The sequence below is a fragment of the Sorex fumeus genome, unplaced genomic scaffold (genome assembly GCF_029834395.1).
Source record: "Sorex fumeus unplaced genomic scaffold, SorFum_2.1 ptg000122l, whole genome shotgun sequence".
Lineage (NCBI taxonomy): Eukaryota > Metazoa > Chordata > Mammalia > Eulipotyphla > Soricidae > Sorex > Sorex fumeus.
The window spans coordinates 19,259,364-19,285,000 of NW_026606179.1; the positions used below are offsets into that span (position 1 = coordinate 19,259,364).

The 25,637-nt window shown below is 46.8% G+C and overlaps 1 protein-coding gene across 1 annotated transcript; it reads left to right on the forward strand.

Annotated features, from left to right (window-relative positions):
- Nucleotides 1-6,543: 6,543 nt before the first annotated feature.
- LOC130043425 (galectin-4-like) lies at nucleotides 6,544-12,652 on the forward strand. Its single transcript, XM_056135687.1, has 8 exons — nucleotides 6,544-6,588; nucleotides 6,888-6,976; nucleotides 8,442-8,649; nucleotides 9,455-9,589; nucleotides 11,794-11,823; nucleotides 12,068-12,156; nucleotides 12,270-12,435; nucleotides 12,509-12,652. Exons 1-8 carry the CDS (start codon nucleotides 6,544-6,546, stop codon nucleotides 12,650-12,652), a joined length of 906 nt encoding a protein of 301 aa, XP_055991662.1.
- Nucleotides 12,653-25,637: the final 12,985 nt, after the last annotated feature.

Here is a 25,637-nt window from a genome sequence, read left to right on the forward strand (position 1 = left end):
GGAAGATGGAGGGTCTAGGTGGAGAAGGCCCAGTACCAGTCCGAGTAGGCTTTGGAGACCTCAGCCCTGGGACCCGCAGGCCTGGGTTCCTCTGCCAGTTCTTTCATGCATGAGGCCCATCTGAACGTGTGGAGAGTGGTCCCAGCATGGCCGTGGTTGGCTCCGGAGGTCCTCAGCTGCTGGGGCTCTGCTGGGGGGGGGGCGGGGAGGAGAGAAACTCAACCCTCCCCCCTCCAAGGGGCCCCAGTGAGGACAGCCAGGCGTGGGGGCAGGAGACTCTGCGCTGTTCTCCTCCGGGAGCTGGGTTTTATAGTCTCTGCGTCTTGGTTGTTGATGGGACCAACCTGGTGCTGGCGGCAGCTGGCGGGTGTGACATCTACCTAGATATATAGATATATAGAGTAAGAGATATAAATTCCAAAACTTAGTTCTCTGGGCTCTGAGGGCAAACAAGGGTTAAAATCTGGCTAGCCTTTTACTGTAAATCCCAGACCAGGCCCTCAGACCAGTTTATCTGATTTAGCCTTTCCTATTTCTGGGGTCCTGTTTTTTAGATCATTTCAGCTTGTATCAGGATCATGCTTTATGCTTTCTAGATTGTCCTGTGGCATTATGGGCATTATGTTTTGCTCAAAATTTCCCACCACCATTCAAGTCTACCTGCCACAGGCAGACGCTAGATAATTTATTTTCCATTGCTTATTTTGAATATCATGAGAGCTCCCATGGCAGCTATTATAAATGTAAATTTCTAGATTGTAATTGGTTGGGATCCAGAGACATCTCTGTATAGCACTAATCCATTTTGGGATTCAATTAGGAGTCTCTGGGCCAGGGTTGTTTGTGTGCTAAGATGGCATCTGGAGGCAAATTGTGGGCCTGATAGCCAGTCTACTGGGCAGGTGGGGACCCGGGAGGTGAGGCTCGATGGATGCTTCCAATGCCATTGTGTGTGCATTGAAAGTGCAAACAATCATTTTAGTCCTTCTTCATTTTGGCAGCCTTGTTTGACCCTGAAATTTTATCAGCTTCTCCTTGCTTGTCCTTCTCAATGCTGCTGTACTGGGGATCTTTCAGGGTCAGGGGAGTGAGGCCCATTATTGTTACTGTTTTTGGCATATAGAACATGCCACGGGTAGCTTGCTTGCCAGGCTCTGCCGTATGGGTGGGATACCCTTGGTAGTTTACTGGGCTCTCTGAGAGGGATCGATGCTTTTAGGGATCCCTCTAATCGCCCTTACAGGTGCTTCCAATCTATGGATTGCAAGCTTTTGGTCGACTGGCATGTTGTAATGATCTGCACCCTGACAAACACGCACCTGCCTGTATTTGGGCAGCACCTGTTGGTTCACTCTTTGCCAGTTGGCACCATTGCCACTCCCTCCCATGATGAGGCAGTGAACCATGAAGGGTTTGGCGCCAAATGTGGTGTGGGCAGTGCCTCAGTCAATCACAAGTTTAACATCCGAGTTCGCAAAGCTGTACAGAGAAGTGATAAAGAAAGACCACAAAGGGAGAAGTTCAGCAATGTTGGCAGATGAGGCAGAAGCTGGAAAAAGTATTCGCAACATCTGCCTGTCCTTCGCCAACTATAAGACCAAGATGACTGCCCTCCGATGTTCTGACAGATCTATCACATCTTCCAGAAGGGAAATGGAGAAGATTATCCATGATTTCTACTCGGATCTCTTCGATGGCTACTCCCACCTGCCCACATACCAAATTCCGAAGAATGGATATGTCTTTCCCAACATTCTCCCCTTCCGAAATTCGATATACCATTTCATCGATAGAGAAGCGAACAGCACCTGGGCCAGACAAGGTCAGACCCGAACACCTGAAGAATCTGCCAAGAGTATCCATAAATACACTGACTCGGCTCTTCACACACTACCTGTTAAATTGCCCGAACAGACTAGGATACTCGATTGCTTTCAGGGAGAAGTATTTTTTAAAATTTATTTAAATTTTTTAAATTGAATTACCGTGAGATACAGGTACAAAGCTTTCATGATTGAGTTTGAGTCATACAATGATCAAACATTCATCCTTCCTCCAGTGCTCACTTTCCACGACCAGTGCCCCCAGCGCCCCTCCTGCCACCCCCACCCCATCCCATTCCCTGCCTCTGTAGTAGGCATCTTTCTTCTTACTCTGTCTCTATTTCTGGACATCATGGGTTGCAATACAGATGCTGAGAACCCATCATATTTGGCTCTTTCAGCACACATCTCCCATCCCGAGTGGTCCCAGGGGGAAATTTTTAAGCCGTATGCCCTCCAACCTACATGCTGGGTGCATTCTCATGGTCTTGAGCAAACAATCAGAAGGGTACAGAAGGGAAATTGTGGTTAACATGTTACATTTATTTGAAATATCCTTGTTATCTGTGGTCAGTGTCTGGGTGTTTGTGTCCCTGCCCTTTGTGATCTGGTATATTTTTCTTAGTAGGTTATAAACTCATGAACCCAAGACACAACAATGGAGTCTGGATTTCCAAAATGGAGTTGCTGTTGTCCTTTCAGCTTCACTACTGCCTCACAAGGGGATTGGGAAGAAGTGGGACTGGGTGGAAATTGGGAAGTCTCTAGGAGGAGTGAGTAGCCTGCTTTGACAATAAACCTTGGCACCTGGTTTCCTGTGATTGAGAGAGGAAGGGACCCCATGTTCTCATTCCACAACCTTTGCTGTATGTGGTGAGCCAGTGGGGGCCTGACACCAAACATAACCTTCATGATTTGGGTCTTCATCCCCAACTCAGCCTACAGGTACAGACCCAGGTGAAAGTGGGGACATGTTGCCCTCATGCCTGGATCCAGTCGCTGTCCATTCCTCCCTCGAGAGCATTTGCTGAAGTTCCTCAGAGGTAACCCCCTGCTTCCTCTCTGTCTCCTGATTTTTCCATCAACTTCATCATGGGAAGCATTGGAGACATAGTCCTGCACATCAACCCTCGCATGGACAATGTGCCGTGGTGTGGAAAACCCTAGAGAGAGCTATTTGGGGGGTCGAGGAGAGGTGCATCTCCTACAACCCCTTTGGTCCAGGACAGTCCTTTGCTTTGAGTCCTGTTCTCCTCCTCCTCACTATCCAAATTCTGTGTCTTCCTCCTTTTCACTACTGCCCCACTCTTGCAGCTGTCCATCTGCGTTGGCACCCATAGTTTCCAGATGTTCACTTGTGGCCAGCACGTTTTTGACTACAAGCATCGTAGGATGGCCTTCACCATATTGTTTTTATTGCAAATCATCAGGGATGTCATCCTGTCCTATTTGCAGGTCTAAGCTATGCCTGCAAAACCTACTGAGGGGGATCCCCAAGGATGTGCACTTAAGTCACTAATCAAAAGTATGAATACATGTAGAAAGGTGGTGCCTTTTTTTTTACCCAAATCCATGGAAAAGTTATTTTGTGTAACTTCCCCGGAAGATTTCAGAGAAGAAGCAAATTCCACACTGCTAGGACCCATTGGTAGCTCAGGGTCAGGACATGGGTTCTCAGGTTCAAGCCCCTCCAGTCCCTCAATGTTCTGTGCTCTCCTGGTTTCCTGCCTGACCTCTGCCCTTCACAGCAACAAAAAGGAAGGCAAAAAGGGAAACAACCATCTCCAGGATTTGCATGTGTGAGAGGACTCTCTGCAGCCATGGGGTGTCTCCCTTCCTGGGTCACTCAGTCCCCTGCATGATTAGATCTATTGTCTGTGCATCAAGGACTGGGGCATATCACTGTTCTATGAACCTTCACACAACAAAAGAAACATGAGTACTGAGCTGAATTAATTAGATTCTGGAAAGTGCTCTGAACTGATGGGCATTGAAGTCTCTGAGTGACTTGGAATTAATCAATTTACATGGTTTGATGTGTGTTAAAGCAGATGTGGTCAAAGCACCCTTTAGGAGATAATTATCTGGGTGTTAACTGAACAATTTCTTCATCTTCTTCTTCCTCTCCTTCCTCTTCTTCTTCTTCCTCCTCCTCCTCCTCCTCCTCATCCTCCTCCTTCTCCTCCTCCTCCTCCTCCTCCTCCTCCTCTTCTTCTTCTTCTTCTTCTTCTACTTCTTCTTCTTCTTCTTCTTCTTCTTCTTCTTCTTCTTCTTCTTCTTCTTCTTCTTCTTCTTCTCCTGATGATGATGATGATGATGATAATGATAATGATAATGATAATGATAATGAAGATGCTGGTCTCAGAAAGGGACTGATGGTTCAAGTCTTTGGGAGCTGAGAATGGTTCCGGCCATAATTATTTGTGGTGTTTATCTCATGCCTTCATTTCATTTCCCCCCTTCATTTTTTTCTGTTTTACTCTGTAGTTCTTTTTCCTCTAGCACTGCACATCTTGTAGGCAGTGTCCAATAAATCGTGGAATGGACTTGTTGGTTCTGATCTAGTTTTGGTAGCTTTTATGTAATATCAGATGAGACTTGACTTCTGAAGTGCAGTGTTAGCTCGGTTGCTCTCACTCTCACTCTCACTTCACACTCTGCCTTAGAGTTTCAGTTAAGGGAGAATGAATCACAGAGAGGTTCTTGGAAAGGACAGGAGTGACCTCCTGGGCTTCCTGCAGTTAACTGGTTTAATTCCTGCCTATTTTAGACCCTCCAGGAGGCGAGTGATCCTATGATCTCTCCTCTCCTTTCCTGTTGTACCCAGCTAGGGATTGCACTGCAGCTAAGTGTCTGGAACTGATCATGGTCAGGGCAGGCAAGTTTTTTGGCTTTTTTTTTCTTTTTGGTGTGGGAAGTGTTTGTTGGGCTGCCTCACTGCCCACCCCTAAGCCAGGGATAATTGACTCCTTTCCTCATGGGTGCGGTAGGGCATTTGCCTTGCGCACAGCCAGCCTGGCCAGCCAGGTTTGATTCCTCTGCCCCTCTTGGAGAGCCTGGCAAGCTACTGAGAGTATTCAATATGCCAAAACACAGTAACAAGAAGTCTCACAATGGAGATGTTCCTGGGCCCGCTTGAGCAAACCGATGAACAATGGGAGAACAGTTTGTGTTTGTTTCCTCATGGGTACAACAAATTGTAAAAATACTAGGTAGTTTTTGCAAAATCAACTCAACAGCTACAGGTTGAATGAGAAATTTCCTAATAACATTGCTGTTTTGATTTGAAATATTCAATTTGAGTTCATCCCAATTTACTTTAAAAAAGAGAGAGATTAGTTTTTTTTTAAAGGTGAAGCAAGTAGGGCCCAAAAAAGAATAAGGAAGGTTAGAACTCACTGCTCACCAAAAGGGAGTCAGGACATTTGACAAACTAGATTACACTTCTCAGTTATGAGGAGATGGCATGGAAAAAAGTGCTCTTCCTTCCTCTCTTTCTCTCTCTCCCTCCGTCTCTCTCTCTCCCTTTCTCTCTCTTTTCTCTCTCTCCCCGACACATACATACACAACAAGAATTGTTGGAAGATGTCCCATGCTCAGAAGTGATAAGTAATGTTTTGGGAGAGAGAGGGGGAGAATAACATCAATGGAGAATTAAGGTTTTTAAACACTGAAGCATGTAGAAAACTGGTAAGAGCAGTCAATGTAAGTGGCATATGAGATCATGGAGCCTTGGCCTCAGCTCCTTCACGGTTAGGTTTCTTTCTGCAGAGAACTTTTTCATGGGTCAGATGAGTATCCACTCTCTCTTAAGCCAGGGGCAGTTGTGTCCTTATTGATTTGAAAAAATATGTATTTACACAGGATGTTTTTAAATATCTTGACTGCAGTGGTGAATTGTGAGCAAAAGCAACAGAGTGCAGTAAAATAAAGATGATGCAGTGCACCAGACTCCCCCGTTTTACAAAACACATCCCATTTTTATTTATTTTGGAGAGGCGGGTGTGTTGCATCACACCCAGCAATACTCAGGTCTTACTCCTGGCTCTGTGGTCAAGAATCACACCTGGTGGTGCTCGAGAAGCATATGGGAAGCCAGGGACTGAACAATTTTGTATGGAAGGCAAGCACCTTACCCACTATGCTAGGGCTGCAGCCCCTCTTTTCACACTCTTATCATCACTTCTAGATTCTCCTGAAGCCGCTCCTTTACTGAGAGGGTCTTCAGTCTTCTCTACGTGAAGCCAGAGTTTCTCCATCTGGCTGCTGGTGTTTTTTTTTAATATTCTTTTTTTCAGCTCAGTAGTTGCCACTCAAAGGATTGTGATCCTCACGACTTTGGGCTTCTGTCGGGCTAGTGACTAATCAACTTCCCAAGAATCTCAGGAGGGAGTTAGAGCGATAGCTCAGCGTGTAGGGCATTTGCCTTGCACGCAGCCAACCTGGGTTTGATTCCCAGCATCTCATCTGGTCCCCTGAGCACCGCCAGGAGTAATTCCTGAATGCAGATCCAGGAGTAACCCCTGTGCATTGCCGGGAGTGACCTAGAAAAAAAAAGCAAAAATAAATAAATAAATAAATAAATAAGCTCAGGAGGCAGGGCTTTCTGAGAATAGGGAAGAACAAACCTAGGAGAGTATAAGAGTCACCCCAGTGGCCATGTGCCACATTTCCAAACCTGCAGCGATCAGAAGGCAAACTACCACTTCAGCATCTGAAGATGACTTCCGTGCATGGAGCTGGCTACCATCCTACCTACAACCCGGTGAGATTGAGACCCAGGTCCTGACCTGGGTTCACCCTGACCCCCACTCTCCAGGTCACTCCCAGCCTGAAGCAAAGAGGAAACAGAGATCCGGGACCTGCCCCACCCCCATTACCCCAGGGACTTGATGTACTCCTTCTCTGAACCTCCATTCCTAACACTAAACCCTCTTCTTCACGTTGACCCTCAATCTGGGGTCCCTCTCTCTTGTGAAAGGGATGGGAGTGGGCACATTTCTGGGAAGGGAAATGCTACTTTGCACACATGAGAATTGAGGCCGTTGCCGGGATCAATTGCAGACGCTGCCCTTCTGTGAACCCATCCCATGTGCCCTGAAAGACGGGACGTCTGTCTACATCCAAGGAGTGGCCTTCAAGAACTTGCAGAGGTACTAATCTCGGCCTCTCTTGGGTGTTAGTCTCCTATTTTGTTACTTTATGTTCCCCAGATGAATGCAATCTTTCTATATCTATCCCTCTCTTTCTGACTCATTTCACTAATGTGATACTTTCCATGTAGAACTACTTGTATGTAAATTTCAAGACTTCGACTTTTCTGACAGCTACATAGTACTCCATTGTGTAGATGTTCCAAAGTTTCTTTAGTCCTGGAGTTTTGCTCCATGGCTTGGAGTCCAGCCACACATGCTAGAGGAAAAGGGAGCTCAGATAGAGAAGGAAGCACCAAATAAAGGGTGTTGGGAGGATTGTCCCAGGATGGGAGAAGCATGCTGAAAGTAAACTATAGACCAAACATGATTGCCACTCAATGCCTCTTTTGCAAACCACAACACCCAAAAGGAGAGAGAGAACAAAGGGAATGCCCTGCCACAGAGGCAGGGTGGGGTAGGGGGATTGGGGGTGGGAGAGATACTGGGACCCATGGTGGTGGAAAATGGTCACTGGTGGAGGGATGGGTATTTGATCATTGTATAATTGAAACCCGAGCACAAAAATTTGTAAGTCTAAAACTGTACCTCATGGTATTTCACTAATGAAAAAAAAAAACTCCCTATGTGTATGTGTGGGGGCAAATATATATATACATATATATATTATATTATATTAAGCCAGAAAACAGAACATCCTGAGGTGAGGGATCCCCATACTAGGCCTGGGAAGGGACTGACACTGAGTACCATTTGCAGTGGTGTTCCTGGCTGCCAGGAACTGTTGGAGAGACCACACCCTCAGAAAGGGGAGAAAAAAGATGAAGCATAGACAATGCTGCATGGTGATGCAATCCTATATTGAGAGTGGGGGGATGGAGAGGAGAAAGAGGGGTGTTGCATAGTCTCTTTAAGGGTGGCAAAGGGAAGATTTTCTGGGTGAAACAAAACTGTTCAGGGACTAAAGGAGAAGATGGGGTTCTGGGGGGCTGCTGGCATCAGGACTTTGAGGGAGCGGAAAGAACTGATGCAAAGGCCCCAGGGTGAGGGGAGATGCCCTCTGGAGAACTTGGTGATGCTCCAGGAGTGGCATGCTCTCACTTGAGTGCTCCAGGACCCTCTGATTTCATGGGGGTGGGGATGCTCCTGAGGAATTGTGAAGGGAACAGGAAGGCCGAGCAGCCAGAGCTGTAGATGCTGGCACAGAGACTGGACCCTGGGTATTCAGGTGTGCCTGGACCATTTGTGTTGAAGTTGAGGGTGTCAGTGAGCAAATAAGTAAGGTTCACTTCATACTGGGACTCTGGGCCACCATGTCCCACACCTCTTGGTCTTAGATTCCAGTCACCACCTCACTGTGACATGAACCATCTTGTGTGGAACTAATTGGGCTCTCTGGTGCCCCTGACCCATTTCTGGCACCGTTGTCGGGAGGATTTGAGGAACAGGCTCTCGTATCCCCCAGCTTCGTGGTGAACTTTAGCCTGGGACCAGATCCAGTAGTCCACGACATCGCCTTCCACTTCAACCCCCGCTTTGGTGACTTGAACAAGGTCGTCTTCAATTCACGGTTGTCGGGCAAGTGGGGTCATGAAGAGGAGTTAAGGAGGATGCCCTTCAAAAACGGGGAGCACTTTGAGATTCTGGTGATGATCACGCAGCAACATTACAAGGTGAGAGTGAGGTACCTCCTCTCAGCTGACCCTTTTTCTAGGTTCGGTTTCGGACTTCATTTCCTGCTTGAATTTGTTGATTGGTCTGATGGGCCACACCTGCTACTGCTGAAGGGAGGATGCTATGTTGGGGGGAAGATTAACAACTCTCCCCTGAAACTCGTGAACACGAGCCTGAGCTCCAGCCTGCGGATTTACCTGCCGTCCCAGTTTTCTTTTTCTGTATTTATTTTCCCCTCCTCCCCTTTGTGGCTATAACATCTGGGGTTGCCCCTAGTTGCAGGTACACTAAAATGGCAGGGACTTAGGTGGACTGTGGAGAATAGGATTCAACCGAGAGTTTCAGATATGCAAGACATGCACTCTACTGTTGAGCCCCACCCCAGCCTTATGCCCCTCTTGTTCTCCTCAACCTTTTTTCAGAGGAATCTACAGAACTTAGTCAGGGTGACGCGGTCTGTGTTAGAATTAGACCTCAATGTCCAAACCAGAGTCAGACTTAATGTTCTCCCAACTTCGCTCCCAGACCATGTTTTGCATCCTTGATAATTGCTATTTTTGAGCTGTTTCTATTTTGATGCTCAGGACCTCACTCAGACAAAGCATCTTATCTCCTACAGAACTGGTCACTGACTTCAAGTTGATCTTATACCTGTGGAATCTGAGGTCCTGACTCTGGGTCTCCAGCTTTCCCTCCCAGATTTGATGCTGAGTTTAATAGCTCTCTATCCCTACTTTCTGTTTGTACTTTCCCAGCGTCCCTTGGAACTCATGACCTCTGGTCTTCATTACCTTTGCCCTCTAGGTGTTGGTGAATGGAAATCTTTTCTGTGAGTATGGGCACCGGATCCCCATCCAGAATGTCACCCACCTCTATGTGGATGGGAACATGACCCTTCAATCTGTTAACTTCCTTGGCAGCTGTCCCACCTATTGTGAGGTGAGTGTTCTCTCTCATTGGTTAGCTTCCTTCTTGCCTTCCCTCCCATTGGTTGATTTGCAGAGTTGCCTGGTGTGGATCCCTTGGTTGAACAATGCAGCTGAGCCAACAGTGACAGAGACTCTGCATAGAGGCTAGACAAAGCTTCCCTGGTGCTGGAAGCAGGTGCAATCTGAGCTCCATGGGAATATCTGAATCCAGGAGGCTGACCTGGAGATCGACTTTACCCTTAAAGTACCAATTTTCCAATCACTGTCATGGAAAATCAATATAGTTTGGAAGGGAAACCAGGGCCAGGGAAGTTGCTGGGTGGTAGAACTCTTACCTTCCTTGTGAGGTCCTAGGTCCTCGGTCCTCAGCAGTGCAAAATAATAATCTTAATAGAAATTATCAAAAGACAATTATCTTAATCATCAAAAGATGGTTATCAAATAAAATATTTCTAAAGAGATTTAAGAGTGGTTTAAAATGTGAGACACAGGGGGTCATGTGTATGCAGTTGACCAAGGTTTGCTCCCCAGGCCCAAAGTGTCCCCTCTGTCCTGTTTGAGTGAGCCTGGAGCTATAGCAGAGCACTGCTGGGTGTTACCAAAACCCAAAACATAAAAATAAAGTAGAAGGCAAAAGAGAACAAAGTGCAGGGAGAAGATGCAAAGGAGTGAGGAACAGGCCTTCTATGGTGAGTCCGTAGCTCAATCTTGGCACTCGATGGCCCCCCAGCTTCACCCAGAGGAAGCCAGAAGCACTAGTGGGCCCAGGGACTTAAGAGTCCAGCCTGTTTTGTCAAGTATTGCTGCGAGTGGCCCAGGGACTCCAAACAGTGCATGAGAAACCCTCTCACAAAAGGGAGGGAAGAAAGGATGAAAAGGGAGGGAGAGAGAGATGGAGGTTGAAGAGAAGAGGCCAGAGAAAGGTGAGGGAGAAAGTAAGAGAAAGAGAGGGAGAGTGGTGGGTGAAGCACAGACCCACGAGACTGGGGTTGTGGTGCAGAGGCAGTGTCTGGTCTCAAGGACTCCAGGTGCCTTGGGGAAGCTGTGGAGGGAGGGGTCAGTTGAGATTCCAGATGAGGTGATCAGAGTCAGGTGCTTTACCCTGAGGAGAGTGACTTCAGTATGGGCTTTAGGTTGAGAGGAGGAGAAGGGCTGAGGAGGGTCCCGACACAGCAGGAAGTCTAGGTGGGGACAAGAATAAAAAGGCTCTTATTCCTTTTCTTGTTTTCTATTTTTCTTGGGGGATGATCAGACACAGCAGAGATCAGGAACTATTCCAAACCTAGCACTTGGGTGTCACACCTGAATGTGATCAAGGAACCACAAGGAGCTGGGGTTCAAACTCAGGGTCCCCTTGATATGAAGCCTGTACTTTACATGCACACATCCCAGTTCTCTTTCCAGCATCCCCATGATCTCTGGAGCTATACGAGGAACTATCCAGAGCACAGAGCTTTTTAAATTTCGTACATTTATTTTTTTATTGCGTCACAACTGGTGATGCACAGAGGTTATTCCTGGCTTTGTACTAAGGAATTACTTATGGTGGTGCTCAAGGGACCATATGGGATGCTGGGAATTTAAACCTGGATCCGATGCGTGCAAGGCAAACGCCCTACCGCTATACTTACTATCACTCCAGCTCCCTGAGCACAGATTTAGGAGTTGATCCCCACCAAACCATTAGGTGTGGCTCCCCAAACAAACAAGAACTTAAGAAGTTTCTCATTGAACACTGGGGTTTAGTCAGGATGAGAACCCTCCATTTTGAGGCATCTGGGGCCACCTCTTGACTCCAGAGTTCCCATGGATGGTGATGTGTGGGTTGTCTTAGGGGGTGTCCTTCATCTCCTCTAAGTCTTACTTTGTCTTTGTTCCCACAGATACCTGTGGCTTTTATGGCATCCTACATAAGTACCTGCTGAGGGTCATATATTTCCCCTTAAGTGGGGCTTAGTGTCAGCGGATCCCAAGAACTCTAGTTATCGCTGTCTTCACTGTATATAGGTTCCTGGCGCCGATCTCTGATCGACAGTTAACCTGCCTGTAAATTGGAGGGCTCTATAGGCATCGGAGTTAGGGTCTTAGAATGAGCGGGGTTCATGAGGTCAGCTCTCCAGTTTTGTAACTCAGCATCCCAAGGAACACCTGCATGTGGTGATGAGCTGCAAACATTTGCTGACTGTTCTGTATTCTCTCTTCTTCACTGCACAGACCATGGAGGCACCCCCAGTCTTCTACCCGGTAAGACAGTCAGTGGGGGTCAGATTATGTGAGGGGTGATCTTGGGTAAGCATGAACTGCTGGTGGGGACTTGTACATAGGGGTGTCCTATGGGGAGGAACTAGAGTGGGCAGTGCGGGATGGGCAAGAGGTGGGAGAGGGTGGGAGGTGGACAGAGGCCCCTAGGAGGAGTGGGTACCCTGCTCTCACAGTGGACCCTTGCTTCTAACTTTAGTGACATGGGACGCATGTTCTCACCCCACAGCCTGTGCCATATATGCGGAGACTTCAGGGGGGACTGATGACCTGCAGAACCATCATAATCATGGGCTTCATCCCGCTCTCAGCCTCCAGGTACAGACTCCAAGTGAACATGGGATGTGAACCCTATTCTCCATGCCTCCTCCCTTGGGGCACACTGTACTGTACCTGAAAGTGCTGACTCCCACTTTCCTCTCTTCTTTCAGATTTTTTATCAACTTCATTGTGGGAACCACAGGGGACATAGCCCTGCACATCAACCCGCGCATGGATGAGAAGGCCGTCGTGCGGAAGAGTCTCCAGAAAGGCACCTGGGAGTCTGAGGAGAAGTGCATCTCCTACAATCCCTTTGCTCCAGGACAGTACTTCGATGTGAGTCCAGCTCTCTTTCCCTTCCCTCCAAGTATGTCTCCCACTTCAGCTCACACCTTCCCCTCTCCTGCAGCTGTCAATTAGCGCCAGCCCCTGTAACTTCACAGTATTTGCCAACGGCCAGCACATCTTTGACTACAAACATCGTGTGTTGGTTACCATGGTGGACATACTGGAGATCGGCGGGAATGTCACCCTGTCCTATGTCCAGGTCTGAGCTTCACAGGTCGCCGGGATCCTGATAAATCCAGAAGAAAGAACCCTCCACCTCCTTAGGATGCTCCTTTAAATCCTTGAAGTTGTCTTTATTAACCTCTTTCAAATCCAGTTCACTTTATTTTTTTTTCTTTGTAAAGGACAGACATGCTTTGTTAGTTTGGCATAAACAAAATAAAGTCATGAGTTTAGAGCATCTCTTTGTCAATACATAACATTTAATATCTTATGAGGATGAGTTCGGTTCTCACACTTGTAGGGCTTCACTTGGTAGCTCAGTGCTGGGCACGTGTCCCAAATGCAAGCCCTTACATAACCTCTCTAGGGTGCCTGCACAGTTTTGTCCCTCAGAACAACACAGAGGGCAAGAACAAGCATCTCCAGCATTTGCATGTGTGAGGTGACTGTCTGGGTCTATGGAGTGTTCCCCTCCCTGGTTACACAGTTTTCTGCACCATTTCAGCTCACTTTGGTGTGCCTGGCCCATCAAAGGATGGGGCAGGTGACTGGTCTGTGAATCTTCACACAAAGGAAGAAGCACAAACACTGAGCCAGTGAAGGAGATGCCAGGGAGCTGTTAGGACTAAAGAGTACAGAAGTCTTGAATGACTTTGAGTAGGTCATGATGTTACAGGATTTCATGGGTATAAGTCAGTTAGAGTCCAATTCTAAATTTAGAATGTAGTTAGAGGATATTGATATGTAAATGAACAATTTAAAAAATAATTGTAAGGAAGCTTAGGTGTGAGGGGTGTGTCGTACCTGGGAATGCTCATGGGTACTCCTGTTTTCTGTATGCAAGGACCACCCCTGGTGTTGCTTAGGGGACCATATGAGATGCTGGCGATTAGCCACATGCAAATCAAAGGCCCTACCCACTAACTCTCCAACACCAGAGCTAATCTTTCTCTTGTTTTGGGGCCCTAAGAAGTGCTCAGGGACTCAGAAACAAATCTTGAAACCCAGCGGCTTTTGGCAGAAATGTGTCCAGACCCCACAGTAGGTTACTGTCGCCGGGCCACCCCATGGGGGAATGGGTGCTGTCCCTCCGCCTGCTCCCTCTTGGCGACTTGGTGGCTGTCATCCTCCAGAGGCCATTGGACAGTCAGGCTTGGGCCCGCAGTGACGAAACTTTTTGGGCCTCACAGGATGTTGGGGGGGAGTGGAGCCAGGTCTGTCCTCCCCACCCCAACGAGACCCCAAGTCATCGCTCACGAACGGCCTCTCTGGCTCCTCATCAAGCTGCTCAATGGCCATGATCCCAGAGACTCAGGAGCAGATCTCTAAACCCAGTGGCTTTTGGCAGAAATCCCTCCAGATTTAAGTGGTAAAATTTCGGAATTTCAAAACCACATGGCCCTACTGCAGCCACACGACATCATATGTTATTCATAACCAGCAATAGAACACAAATTGTCTATTGTTGCCTTTTCAGCAGATCTGAGTGTTGGGGTAAAATCTCAAATAATGTTGGGTTTGCTCGAGCGGGCCCAGTAACGTCTCCATTGGAGACTTTGTTGTTACTGTGTCTGGCATATCGAATACTCTCGGTAGCTTGCCGGGCTCTCCGAGAGGGGCGGAGGAATCGAACTCGGGTCGGCCATGTTGGCCGCGTGTAAGGCGAACGCCCTACCCGCTGTGCTATCGCTCAGTTTGGGTTTGGTGTTGAAATAGTGAATGTGATCAAAGTAGAGAGAGAGTAATGTGGAAATCATCTGCCCCACAGGCAGGGGGAGAGTGTGGGATGGGTGTATACTAGGATTTTTGGTGGTGGAGAATGGGCACTGGTGAAGGTACGGGTGTTTCATTGTATGACTGAGACTTAGACCCAAAAGCTTTGTAACTGCTCTCACGGTGATTCAATAAATAAAATTATAAAAAATGGGGAAAAAAAGTAAGGTGGAGTTCATGCACAATTCAATCAGCTAATCAGTGGCTGAATAAAGAGCAGTACTCCTACAAAAAAAAAAAAAAAGAAGTGCTCAGGGGACCCTGGATTCCTACCAAGAAGGCTGGCAGTTCAAGGTAAGACCCAAGGAAGGAATGCTCTTTGGGACTACTGCAGCTGATATTCCAGGCTATCCTCCACAGTGCTCAGTGGTCTTTGGGGCTACTTTAGGAATGTCAGGTAGCCATGTAGTGGCTTAACTGATTCTGGGTCAGGTGTGTGTCTACCAGACACTCTAACCACTGTACTGTCTCCTAAATCCTCACTTCATAATTCTTAAATTTTCTTCAGCCTAAAATGTTTGTAAGAGGGCCATAGAGAGAACTGGGTGGGCTGAAGGATTTGTTTTATAGCTAGGAGGCCTGAGTTCAATTCCTAGCACCATAAATTCCTCCATTACTGTCGGGTATGAACCCTCCCCCAAAAATAACGTGACGGTGACCCCTGAGTGCCTCCAATGTCCCAAGAAACAACAACAAAATTTATAACAAAATACTGTGGGAAATTGCAAGGGCTAACAGTACAAACACTGGGATATGGGTACAAACAATAAATTGCTTTGTTTTGTGACACACCCAATGGTAATAGGGGCTAATCCTGCAAGACAAACCTGGGTCCTCATGGACAATGTGTACTATTATCATGCTGACCGCTGAGATTATTTCATGTTTCAGCATTTAAGAAAAAAAAAAGATTTCTAAGGCCACATTTCAGACCACTTATGACTGTCCACCCAGGAATACAGAGGTTAAACAACATTACAGAAATGTATTAGACGTTTGTGTCAGATATGTGGGAAGTCAAGTGCCTTCAGTGAATGCAAAAGGCACCCCAGAAGGTGTCAGGCTTAGGTTTTCGGTTTAAGAGTCCCCATCTGAGCTTGTACAGCACCCAATCACGGGGGACCAGGACGTGTGTGCTCACAAAGTGTGTGGGTGCTCACTGTGTGCGTTTGGTGGTCAGGAGTCATCTCCCCACCTCAGCTGGCCACTCCCGATGGATGCAATAGGCAGGAAACAGGGCTACAAAAAGTCACATTTTTTTCCAATCTCTATCTCCATCCCAGATCACACTCCTCACTCATTCCAGTCTCCTACTTTCTCCCATGCTAGTCTCACTCTGCCCCCATTCCCTTCAGAGTTAGTTAGGAGTTCCACCTCATGGTTGGGGGTAGCAACACACAATAGGTAAGATAACACAATCAGCATATGAAAAGCCCTTCCTTGCATGGCAGCCTCTTTTAAGACAAAGATCTCATCTTATTAGGAGATCTGCTCAAGGGTGAAATTTTATGTAAGGGCATAAATTTCCATAGTCCATATTTGTTTAAACGTTTTAAATTTACTTCTTAATAATCTTTCTAGTCTTTTTGTATGAAAATTATTAAGCTTAAGGGTGGCTCTCCTGGGGACATCTCACTATATATCGCAGACTACAGTCCTCAGGCCAGATTAGTCCTGCCTAACCACAGCAGGGTCCTTGTCCAGTCCCTTCTCTTTGGGTTATGATCGAGTTTGTCCATGACCATCTCAACTCTTTATAAGCTTTATGGTGCTGGGACTGTCTTTTCAATGCCAGAATAGCTTATATCTTGCCCTGGGTGCATCCAATCCGTTCTTTGGGACCCTCCTTTTGGGGTACTAGGAATGAAGAACAACTGAGGCTTAAGTTGAGTAAATATGACAGATGTTCAGGAGTAAATATTATTCGGAGTCAATTAACTCCCACGTTACAAAAGCATAGCATTAACTGTCTTCCTGAGTCTATAAAAGGAGGACATTGCTCTGAAGTAAACTGCAAAGGGCATGCATAAGGGAAAGAGAAAAACAGCATTTCACTTACAAATACAAAATCCAGAGATCTCTGAAGAATCTGAAGTCACAGCTTCTGATTAGGGAAAATGAGTGATTAACAGACAGGGGAAGCAGAGCACAAAGTAGAACTTAAAGATGAATACAGAGGAAATGGGAGTGTTTCTGGAGCATTGTGATGGGTGATACTCAGTAAACTTGAGCTCCTTGCTGTGGAGGAGAAAGGGCAGACCAATGTTATCCAACAGAAAAGTATTGATGTCACAAATACCATCCAATACTATCCAACAGAGGTGAGAGAACAGGGAAAGCACCTTTTCTATCTGGTCTCTTTACCGGGAGACAGAAGGAAGAGAAGAACAAGCAGGCAGCTCTGGGTGCTCCAATTTCCCAAACAGAATTGTCTCCTGGTGTGAGCTCGCAATTTCCGGTATTTAGGGTGCAGAGCAGCAAGGTGAACAGGTCATTGAACAAAAGTAGATAGAGGGGCCATACCTACACTTAGTGTGTTAGGGTCCGTGATCTGAGGAACGAGACAGTAAAAATGCTAGCAAAGAAAGTCCTTATTGGGACCCTCCTTCACTGCTGGTGGGAATGCCGGCTGGTCCAACCCTTTTGGAAAACAGTATGGACGACTCTCAAAAAATTAGAATTTGATCTGCCATTTGACCCAGCTATAGCACTCCTGGGAATATATCCCAGAGAGGCAAAAAGGTATAGTCGAAGTGACATCTGCAATTGTTTGTTCATTGCAGCACTCTTTACAATAGCCAGAATCTGGAAAAAACCTGAGTGCCCAAGAACAGATGACTGGTTAAAGAAACTTTGGTACATTTACACAATGGAGTACTATGTAGCTGTTAGAAAAGATGAAGTTATGAAATTTACATACAAGTGGTACTACATGGAAAGTATCATGTTAAGCGAAATGAGTCAGAAAGAGCGGGATAGACACAGAAAGATTGCATTCATCTGGGGAACATAAAGCAACAAAAAGGGAGAGTAACACCCAGGAATGGCTGAGATTAGTACCAGGAATTTTGCTCCATGAATGGAAGGCCAGCCACAGGCTCTAGGTGAAAAGGAAGCTCAGATAGAGAAGAGAGTACCAAATGAAGGGTGTTGTGAGGGTCCTCCCAGGGTGGGAGAAGCATGCTAAAAGTAGTCGATAGACCAAACATGATTGCCACTCAAAGCCTCTCTTGCAAAACACAGTACCCAAAAGAAGAGAGAGAGAACAAGGGGGAATACCCTGCCACAGAAGCAGGATGGGACGGGTGGGGGGGGGGATGAGGGTGGGGGGGATGCTGGGACCCATGGGGATGGATGCCGGGCACTGATGGAGGGATGGGCACTTGATCATTGTATAACTGAAACCCAAACACAAAATTTGTAAGCCTATAACTGTACCTCATGGTTTTTCACTAATAAAAAAAAAAAAGAAAGTCCTTATTTGCGCCAAGCACATGTAAATTGGTCTACCAGAGTCCCCTGCACAGAGGGAGACCCTGTCTCATATAAGTGCCTCTTTTTATCCCCTTACTCAGATTTGGATCTTTCTGCCTTGTATTGGCTCCCTTTGAGGACCTAGGGTCATGTGTTTTTCTGCTAGGCATATCCCTTCCTTGCAACCCTCGACCTAAAAGTCAGGTTGCTCTATCTGACTTCCTTTCCCTCCTTTTGGGTGCCTTGCCATTTATGGTCTTGTAGTGTTGCTTATTCTGCTTTTACATGCCTTCTCAGAACTTATGCCAGTGATTGTGTCAGGTAAGTTAAAGATAAACCCAGATATGACTATTGAATGAAGAGCTGTTACAATGCAGTTCCCATGCAGAGCCTCTCCTGACATGGAATGCCCAAAGGCAGTCTTGCAGCCTTTCAATTGAGGTCAAGTCGAGGATCCAAGACTCATGGTTACAGGTGCATGGACAGGGGTGAGAAAAGAAAAGAACATCTGCAGCCAGAGAGAGGAACGGGTTTAGGGCTCCATTATGATAGGTCTCACCTGGCACAGACGAGGGACAGAGAGGGTAAGTGAAGAAATAGAAGAAGTTTATTGGGGTGTGCTCCTGGGCAGACCCCACAGGCCCCTGGAGAGGCTGCAGTAGAGCTGTGCCCTGGGAGAGACCAAGCTGATCTTCAAGTTGTCTTGGGTGGGAAAGGCAAGAAAGACCAGTGGGAGTGCTGCTGGGGACCCTCCAGTCAAGAGGATCAAACACGGGTTCCCGCATACCGGGAGTGAGCTTCAGCCAGGGCCTAACTCCCCATCATCACTCGTTCACTCTTTGGTTCCTAGTCAGAGAGGGTCCAACTCCATAAATGAGCCATCGGGTGCCACCCTTGGACTGAGAATGCATAAATGATGGAATGGGGGCTTGTCTTGGAGAGCACCCATTACATTGTCCAGATATAAATTTGGGGTACCATCATCTCTTTCTCTCTCAGTGTCCACAGTGCATATGGTAATTCCAGTATACCCTGTAAGTAACTGCTGTAAGGAGATGGGTTTCTCTTTGATGTGGGGTTCAGGGGCTGAGGACCTCGAGACCCCTCATGATTGCTGTCTTCTCAATTTCTCTTGTAGTTTGTTGTAAAAACTGTCCCTTTTTCCAGTATCCTGCCTGTGTGATTGAGGGTCATGGATCATGGGAGCAAACCATAATGCCCATAATGGGTAAAATGAGGTGGTCCTTCAGACATAAAGGACTGCACTCATTTGTGGAATATAAAATCATATAATATGAGACTAACACTCAAGGACAGTAGAGACACTGGATAGGACGATTGCTTCACAGTTGGAAGCCTGCCTTATGAGCTGGGGGAGAAGGCAGCTGGATAGAGAAGGGATCACTAGGTCAATGATGGTGGGAGGGATAATTCAGGATGGGAGACTTGTGCTGAAAGTAGATAAAGACCAAATATGATGGCCTCTCATTATCTGTATTGCAAACCATAATGCCCATAAGTAGAGAGAGAGAGAGTAATAGGGAAATTGTCTGTCATAGAGGCTGGGAGAAGAGTGGGATTGGGAGCGGGGAGGGATTCCGGGGACATTGGTGGTGGGAAATGTGCACTGGTGGAGGGATGGGTGTTTGATCATTGTATGACTGAAACTCAAAAAAATTAAAACTTGATAACTGTAGTTCACGGTGATTCAATAAAAAAAATGTAAAAAAAAGAGAGGAAAGGTTGGATTGGAAAAAGAAAAAGAATAAAATGCACTGGGCATGACCTAAAAAAAATGAGAGGGTTCTTGAGGCTGGCTTTTTAGTTGTGTTCATCCAGTACCCCAACAATGCCCGAATGTAGTGCTCTGGTATACATTTGCTGATTGTTCAAATACTCCCTTCTTCATGGGGATATCTGTCTTTTACCTGTAAGACAATCAGTGAGCGTCAGACTTTGTGAGACATGAGCCTTGGGTAAACAGAAAATGATGGAGGGTGGAGAGCTCTTCTTGGAGTGTCATGAGAGGGCAGGAAGTAGAGTGGACACAGGGCATTAGTGCAGGCCCTCGCCCTAATTAGAGCCACAAAAAAATGGGTGGGAGCAGAGGGGACTGTGATGGGTCTCAAGGACTCACAGGTGCCCAGAACTGGGGGGAAGAGAGAGAGGGAAGTTGATGTTAGAGAGGAAGTGAGCAGGGATGTGTGGGTGGGGGTCATATGCTATGAAAAGTCTCCTCAGTATGGTTTTGAAGGGCAAGAGAGAGATGGTTGTTCTCAGCACAGCAGAGTACCAGGGAAGGGTTATTGGGACCTTTTTTGTAGCTTCTCTGTAGGTCACACTCAGCAAACTTCAGGAACTGTTTTGAAGTCAGCTCTGAGGTCGCTCCTGATCATCTTCAGGGATCTCTTGTGGGTACTCCTGTGTGTACAGACCTGTGCCCAGCCTGCAGAGGTCTGTCTCAGCCCATAGAAAACCCTGTCTAAAGCTGTGGGATGCACTCAGAGATGGCTCAGAAAGCTGGAGACAGGCTTTGCATGCAGGAAGCCTGGCCTATCCCCAGCACCACAGGGTCCCCGTGAGCCACCAGAGCCAGAAGTGACCCACATTGCAATCCAGGTGTGGTCCCTAAACAAAACAACAAACTAAGGAAGTTACTCATTGTTCACACTTTATTCTCTGGAGGTCTTTTATCAGGGAGGGTTCAACTCCATAAATGAGCCATTGGATATCACCCTCTGACTGAGTAGTTGAGATGGGGAGAGAGGGCTGGCCGGGGAACACTTGTCACATTCTCTGGATCTAAAGTGTGTGGTGTCCACAACTCAGATAGTTACTCTAGAAACCAAGTGGCCATAAATAACTGAGGTAGGGGGATGGATTTCTCTTTAATGTGGGGTTCAGGGGCTGAGGACCTCAGTTTCCTCATGATTACTGTTATAAGGGCGAAACTGATGTCAAGACAGGCGGCAGAAATGAGAAAAATCAGCTAGGCCTCAGATTAAGTTATTGGACCTAAAACAATCTTGGTTTCCCAGCAATGAAACAATGTGTAATTGGCCAACCTGAACCCACCTGGAAAATTTCCTGGGCTCAATTAATCAATTCTCACAATGCCCCAGAAATTGCCTTTTGTTAACCCTAAAAAGAATGAGTAGCATCCGTAACCATAAGTGGTTACGTATGCTAGTGGAAATTATTGTTTTACTATTGCCTGACTACTGTTACCCTAGACATAGACACGTGCCAAAACACCCTTGTTTGGTAGTTAAGTAAGATTTCTTTCTGAAACATAAGGCATGTACTGCTTATGTAATCAAACCCTATAGAAACTGCTTGCTGTCTGAAGTCAGGGTCACTATCAAGAGACCACTCTGTGGGTGAGATAGTTGACCCCAGTATACTGGAACAAAACTCCTACTGCTTTTGGACTATCGAGTTCATGTTTCTGTCTGTCTTGCTGCTTGGGAACCCAGAATCCCGGGCTTAACATTTGGGGGCTCATTCCCTGGGATTCCCAAGTGGAAAAGAGGAGTTTCTATTAAAAAAAAGCCGCGATCTATCGGGGACGACTGATAACAGTCAAGTGGTCTGATTGTAAGGAGGTGCAGGTGCGCCTAGACAGGAGGCGCAGGTGTACCCAGACTGGTCACAAGGGGCGCCAGGGCACCCAGACTGGAGTAGGTGGCTGAGTTCACGCTAGGCGAGGTCCGACTGGGTGTTAAGGGAGATGTCCTTGACACTCCACAAGTCTCCAGAAAGCAGTGGCAGTGCAGATGGAGACACTGTGAGAGGCCTCAGGGACTTGTGCACATGGGATGGTGTCTATCTTTGGGGTTTGTCTTCCTTGTGTTTTATTCTTTGTATTACTTGGTGTGTGTTGAGTCTGACTATTGTTTTGGTATTTGAGTCCTTTATCTGTGAACTTGTCATGGGTCAGAACCAGTCGACCCCACTTTCCCTTGTGACTGACCATTTCAGTGATTTCAGATCCCCTCCGTCACTGTCACTGTCCTCCCATTGTTCATTGATTTGCTTGAGCGGACCCAGTAATGTCTCCATTGTGAGACTTATTGTTAACTGTGTTTGGCATATCGAATACATCACAGGGAGCTTGCCAGGCTTTGCCGTGTGGGCGGGATACTCCCGTTAGCTTGCCGGGCTCTCTGAGATGGGCAGAGGAATCCAACCTGGGTCAGTGGGGTCAGCTGCGTGCAAGGCAAATGCCTTACCCGCTGTGCTATCGCTCCAGCCCAACTCCTCAGTAGAGGTGAAGAAGCGTAAACTGATAACTCTTTGTTCTGCGGAATGGCCAGCCTTCAACGTCAGCTGACTAGCAGAAGGTACTTTTGATCTGGGGGCTATTCTGAAAAGTGAAAGGTAAAGCGTTCTTTCTAAGACCGGGAAGACACCTGAAATAGATGCCTTACATCCTGGTCTGCTTTCTCCCAGCCTATCAATTGGCTCAAAGTGCATTATCAATTGCTTTCCCCCAGCCTGTCAATTGGCTGAAGTACTGAGAGTGGACATCTACACTGGTTTTCTTAGTTCTTTGAATACATGAGGTCACTTGGAGAGACTAGAGATTTTTTTTTTAACAGCTCTTAATTCTTGTTCCATCCTGGATTAATACCCCATGTAGGGAATATTTCCTCTATGTCAGAACACTCCACAAAAGAAGAAGAATGGGCATTGGAATGAGGTTTCCAAAAGAATGTTGAAAATTACTGACCCCTAGACTGATGCAGTGATATATTAGTGAAAAGAAAGAACAGAGCAGTAAGAAGAAAGTAACCGAAAACGGTGCTTCCTATGCCATTGATAATTGGTTCTTGTACCTGGAGCATTTGAGCATTTGTCACTTGTTTTTCCGCATCCAAGTTGTGGTCATTTCAAAGTAGCATTCCTTAGCCTAACTGATCTGATCTTTCAAATTTATCGCCTGGGGCTCATTAACAACTAAGGCAACTTGAGATTTCAGCCCTTGTGCAGACAGGGTCAGCGCCCCTGTTTTAGCAGGAAGCAGCTCCAGAAGATGGAACTTCGACCATTTTCCCTTTATACATTTAAGGTAGTGAAATCTCTAGGGGAATATGATGTAGATAGATAAAGGAAATCCGAGTCCTCCCCCCTCCCCAAAAATCCCTTCCAATTGCCCTGTTGTGATAGTGAGTCCCCCCTCTTCCCCCCTTTCGAAGGTACTCTGCCCCTTTTGAAATTCATTTGGGTTGACTGCCAATACTCCAACTTAGCCTTAAAAAACAGGAAGTGTAGGCCAGAATGTATGATCTCTCTCTTCTCCAGCCATTATTGGCCCTACAGGTACCAAGGCCCAGCTCTATGTGGGGCTTGGAGCACACTGCCGGAGTGAAGCTCAACTAGTAATTCCTCATCCATACACATTGGGAGATCTGGTCTGGATCAGGTGACATAAGACCACCATCTGCGAACTTCGGTGGAGAGTTCCTTACACCATGATCCTGGCCACACCAACTTCTCTGAAGGAGGACGGAATCCTTTGGAGACAGAATGACATCAACCAGTGGCATGTCCAGAAGAGCCCCCATATCGGGAACCCAGCAATATTTGCCTTGCTTGCACGTAACCCCTTGCTTGTCTCCTTCCTACTTTGGTGATTCCAGTCCTCTTGAATTGTGTGAAATGGTAAAAATTGTGCTACAGGTATATTGTTATGGAGGGGAACTGGGAAAGTCAAATTGACACCCTGGTCACATCCCACATGGGACTGCTAGTGCTCCTGCGTTTGCAACCATGACCCTTGAAACCTGAACAATCTAGTGGTTTCTGTTAAGGGGAGAATAAATATAGGACAGCTTGTAGTCTTAAGGCAGCAATACATTGGATTGGCCAGAAATCCATAGTCCATAGAACAGTTAAGCATGCAAGAGTATGATTACTCTTGGAGGTAAAAGAAAAAGGGCGGGGGGAAATGTAAGGGCCAAACTGACGCCATGACAGGTGGCAGAAATTAGAAAAATCAGCTAGGCCTCAGGTTAAGTTCTTGGAACTGAAACAGATTCAGTTTCCCCACAATAAAACAATGTGTAACTAGCCAACCTGAGCCCACCTGGAAAATTTCCTGGGCTCAGCAAGTGGGCTCAATTAATCAATTCTCACGATGCCCCAGAAATTGCCTTTTGTTCACGATCACGATCACAACCATCCTGTTGTTTGTCGATTGCCTCGAGCAGGCACCAGTAACGTCTCCTTCGTCCTAGCCCTGAGATTTTTTAAAATGTGCCATATTCAAGTCTCTTTCACGGTTAGGAGAATGAGACCCATCATTGTTACTGGTATTTGGCATATTGGATACACCACGGGGAGTTTGCCAGACTCTGCCGTGTGGGCAGGTTACATTTGGTACCCTGTCAGGTTGTCCAAAGCAAGAATGAGATAATAAGATGTTGTGCTGCCACAAATGTGGCCACGTGCTTCCGGGATCTGGGTTTTATAGTCTCTGGGTCTTGGCTATTAATGGGATTACACGGCGCCAGGGGGCCAGTTGGTGGATGTGACCCCTGACTACTGGAAGATAGAGGATCTGGGTGGAGGATGCTCAGTCCCGATCCAAGCAGGCTTGGAGATCTCAGCCCCGGGACCCGCATGCCTTTGTTCCTCTGCCGGTACCTTCATGCCTGTGGAGAGTGGTCTCAGCATGGTGGTGGCTGGTTCTGGAGGTCTTTGGCTGACCTGGTCGGGGAGGGGAGGGAAACTCAACCCACACCCTCCAAGGGGCCCCAGCGAGGTCAGCCAGGCGTGGGGGCAGGAGACTCTGCGCTGTTCTCTTCCGGAAGGAAGGTAGGAGAGAGGGTGGTCGTCCAGGCAGAAGGTAAGTGAGAGAGAGAAAGAGAGAGAGAGAGAAATTGTTTGCACACAGAAGCAGAGTTTATTCTCTCTCACACAAGGCACAGTGCTGTGGATTCACAAACCCAACAGACTTGGATTCTTGGATTCTACTCCTCAGGGAGTAGTATTTTTTAATTTATTTAATTTTTTAAAAATTAAATCACTGTCAGGCACAGTTACAAAGCTTTCATGACTGAATTTTAGTCATACAATGATCAAACACCCATTTCTCCACCAGAACGCATTTTCCACCACCAATGTCCCCAGCATCCCTCTTGCCACCCCCATTACATCCCATTCCCATCACATGCCTCTCTAGAGGGCAAATTCTTTCTTACTCTGTCGCTGCTTTTGGACATCATGGTTTTCAATAGATACTGAGAAACCATCATGCTTGGCACTTAGTCTACTTTCAGTGCACATCTCCCATCCCAAGTGATTCCAGGGGAAAATTTTTAAGCCATATGCCCTCCTGCCTACATGCTTGAGTGCATTCTCATGGTCTTGAGCAAACAATCAGGAGGGTACAGAAGGGAAATTGTGGTTAACATAACTTGTTACATTTATTTGAAATATCCTTGTTATCTGTGGTCAGTTTCTGGGTGTTTGTGTCCCTGCCCTTTGTGGTCTGGCTTGTTTTTCTTAGTAGCTTGTGAACTCATGACCCCAAGCAAGACACAACAATGGAGCCTGGCTTTCCAAAATGGAGTTGCTGTGGTCCTTTCAGCTTCACTACTGTCTCACAAGGAGATTGGGAAGAAGTGGGACTGGGTGGAAATTGGAAAGTTTCTAGGAGGAGTGAGTAGCCTGCTTACAATAAATCTTGGCACCTGGTTTCCTGTGATTAAGAGAGGAAGGGATTCCATATTCTCACCCCACAACCTGTGCCATACATGGCGAGCCTGCAGGGGGGC

Excerpts from the sequence above, each read along its gene's own strand:
- LOC130043425 (XM_056135687.1), top strand. The coding sequence starts at position 6,544 with ATGACTTCCGTGCATGGAGCTGGCTACCATCCTACCTACAACCCG. Across the intron at positions 11,824-12,067 it reads CACCCCCAGTCTTCTACCCG|CCTGTGCCATATATGCGGAG; the intron begins GTAAGACAGTCA and ends CTCACCCCACAG. Across the intron at positions 12,157-12,269 it reads ATCCCGCTCTCAGCCTCCAG|ATTTTTTATCAACTTCATTG; the intron begins GTACAGACTCCA and ends CTCTTCTTTCAG.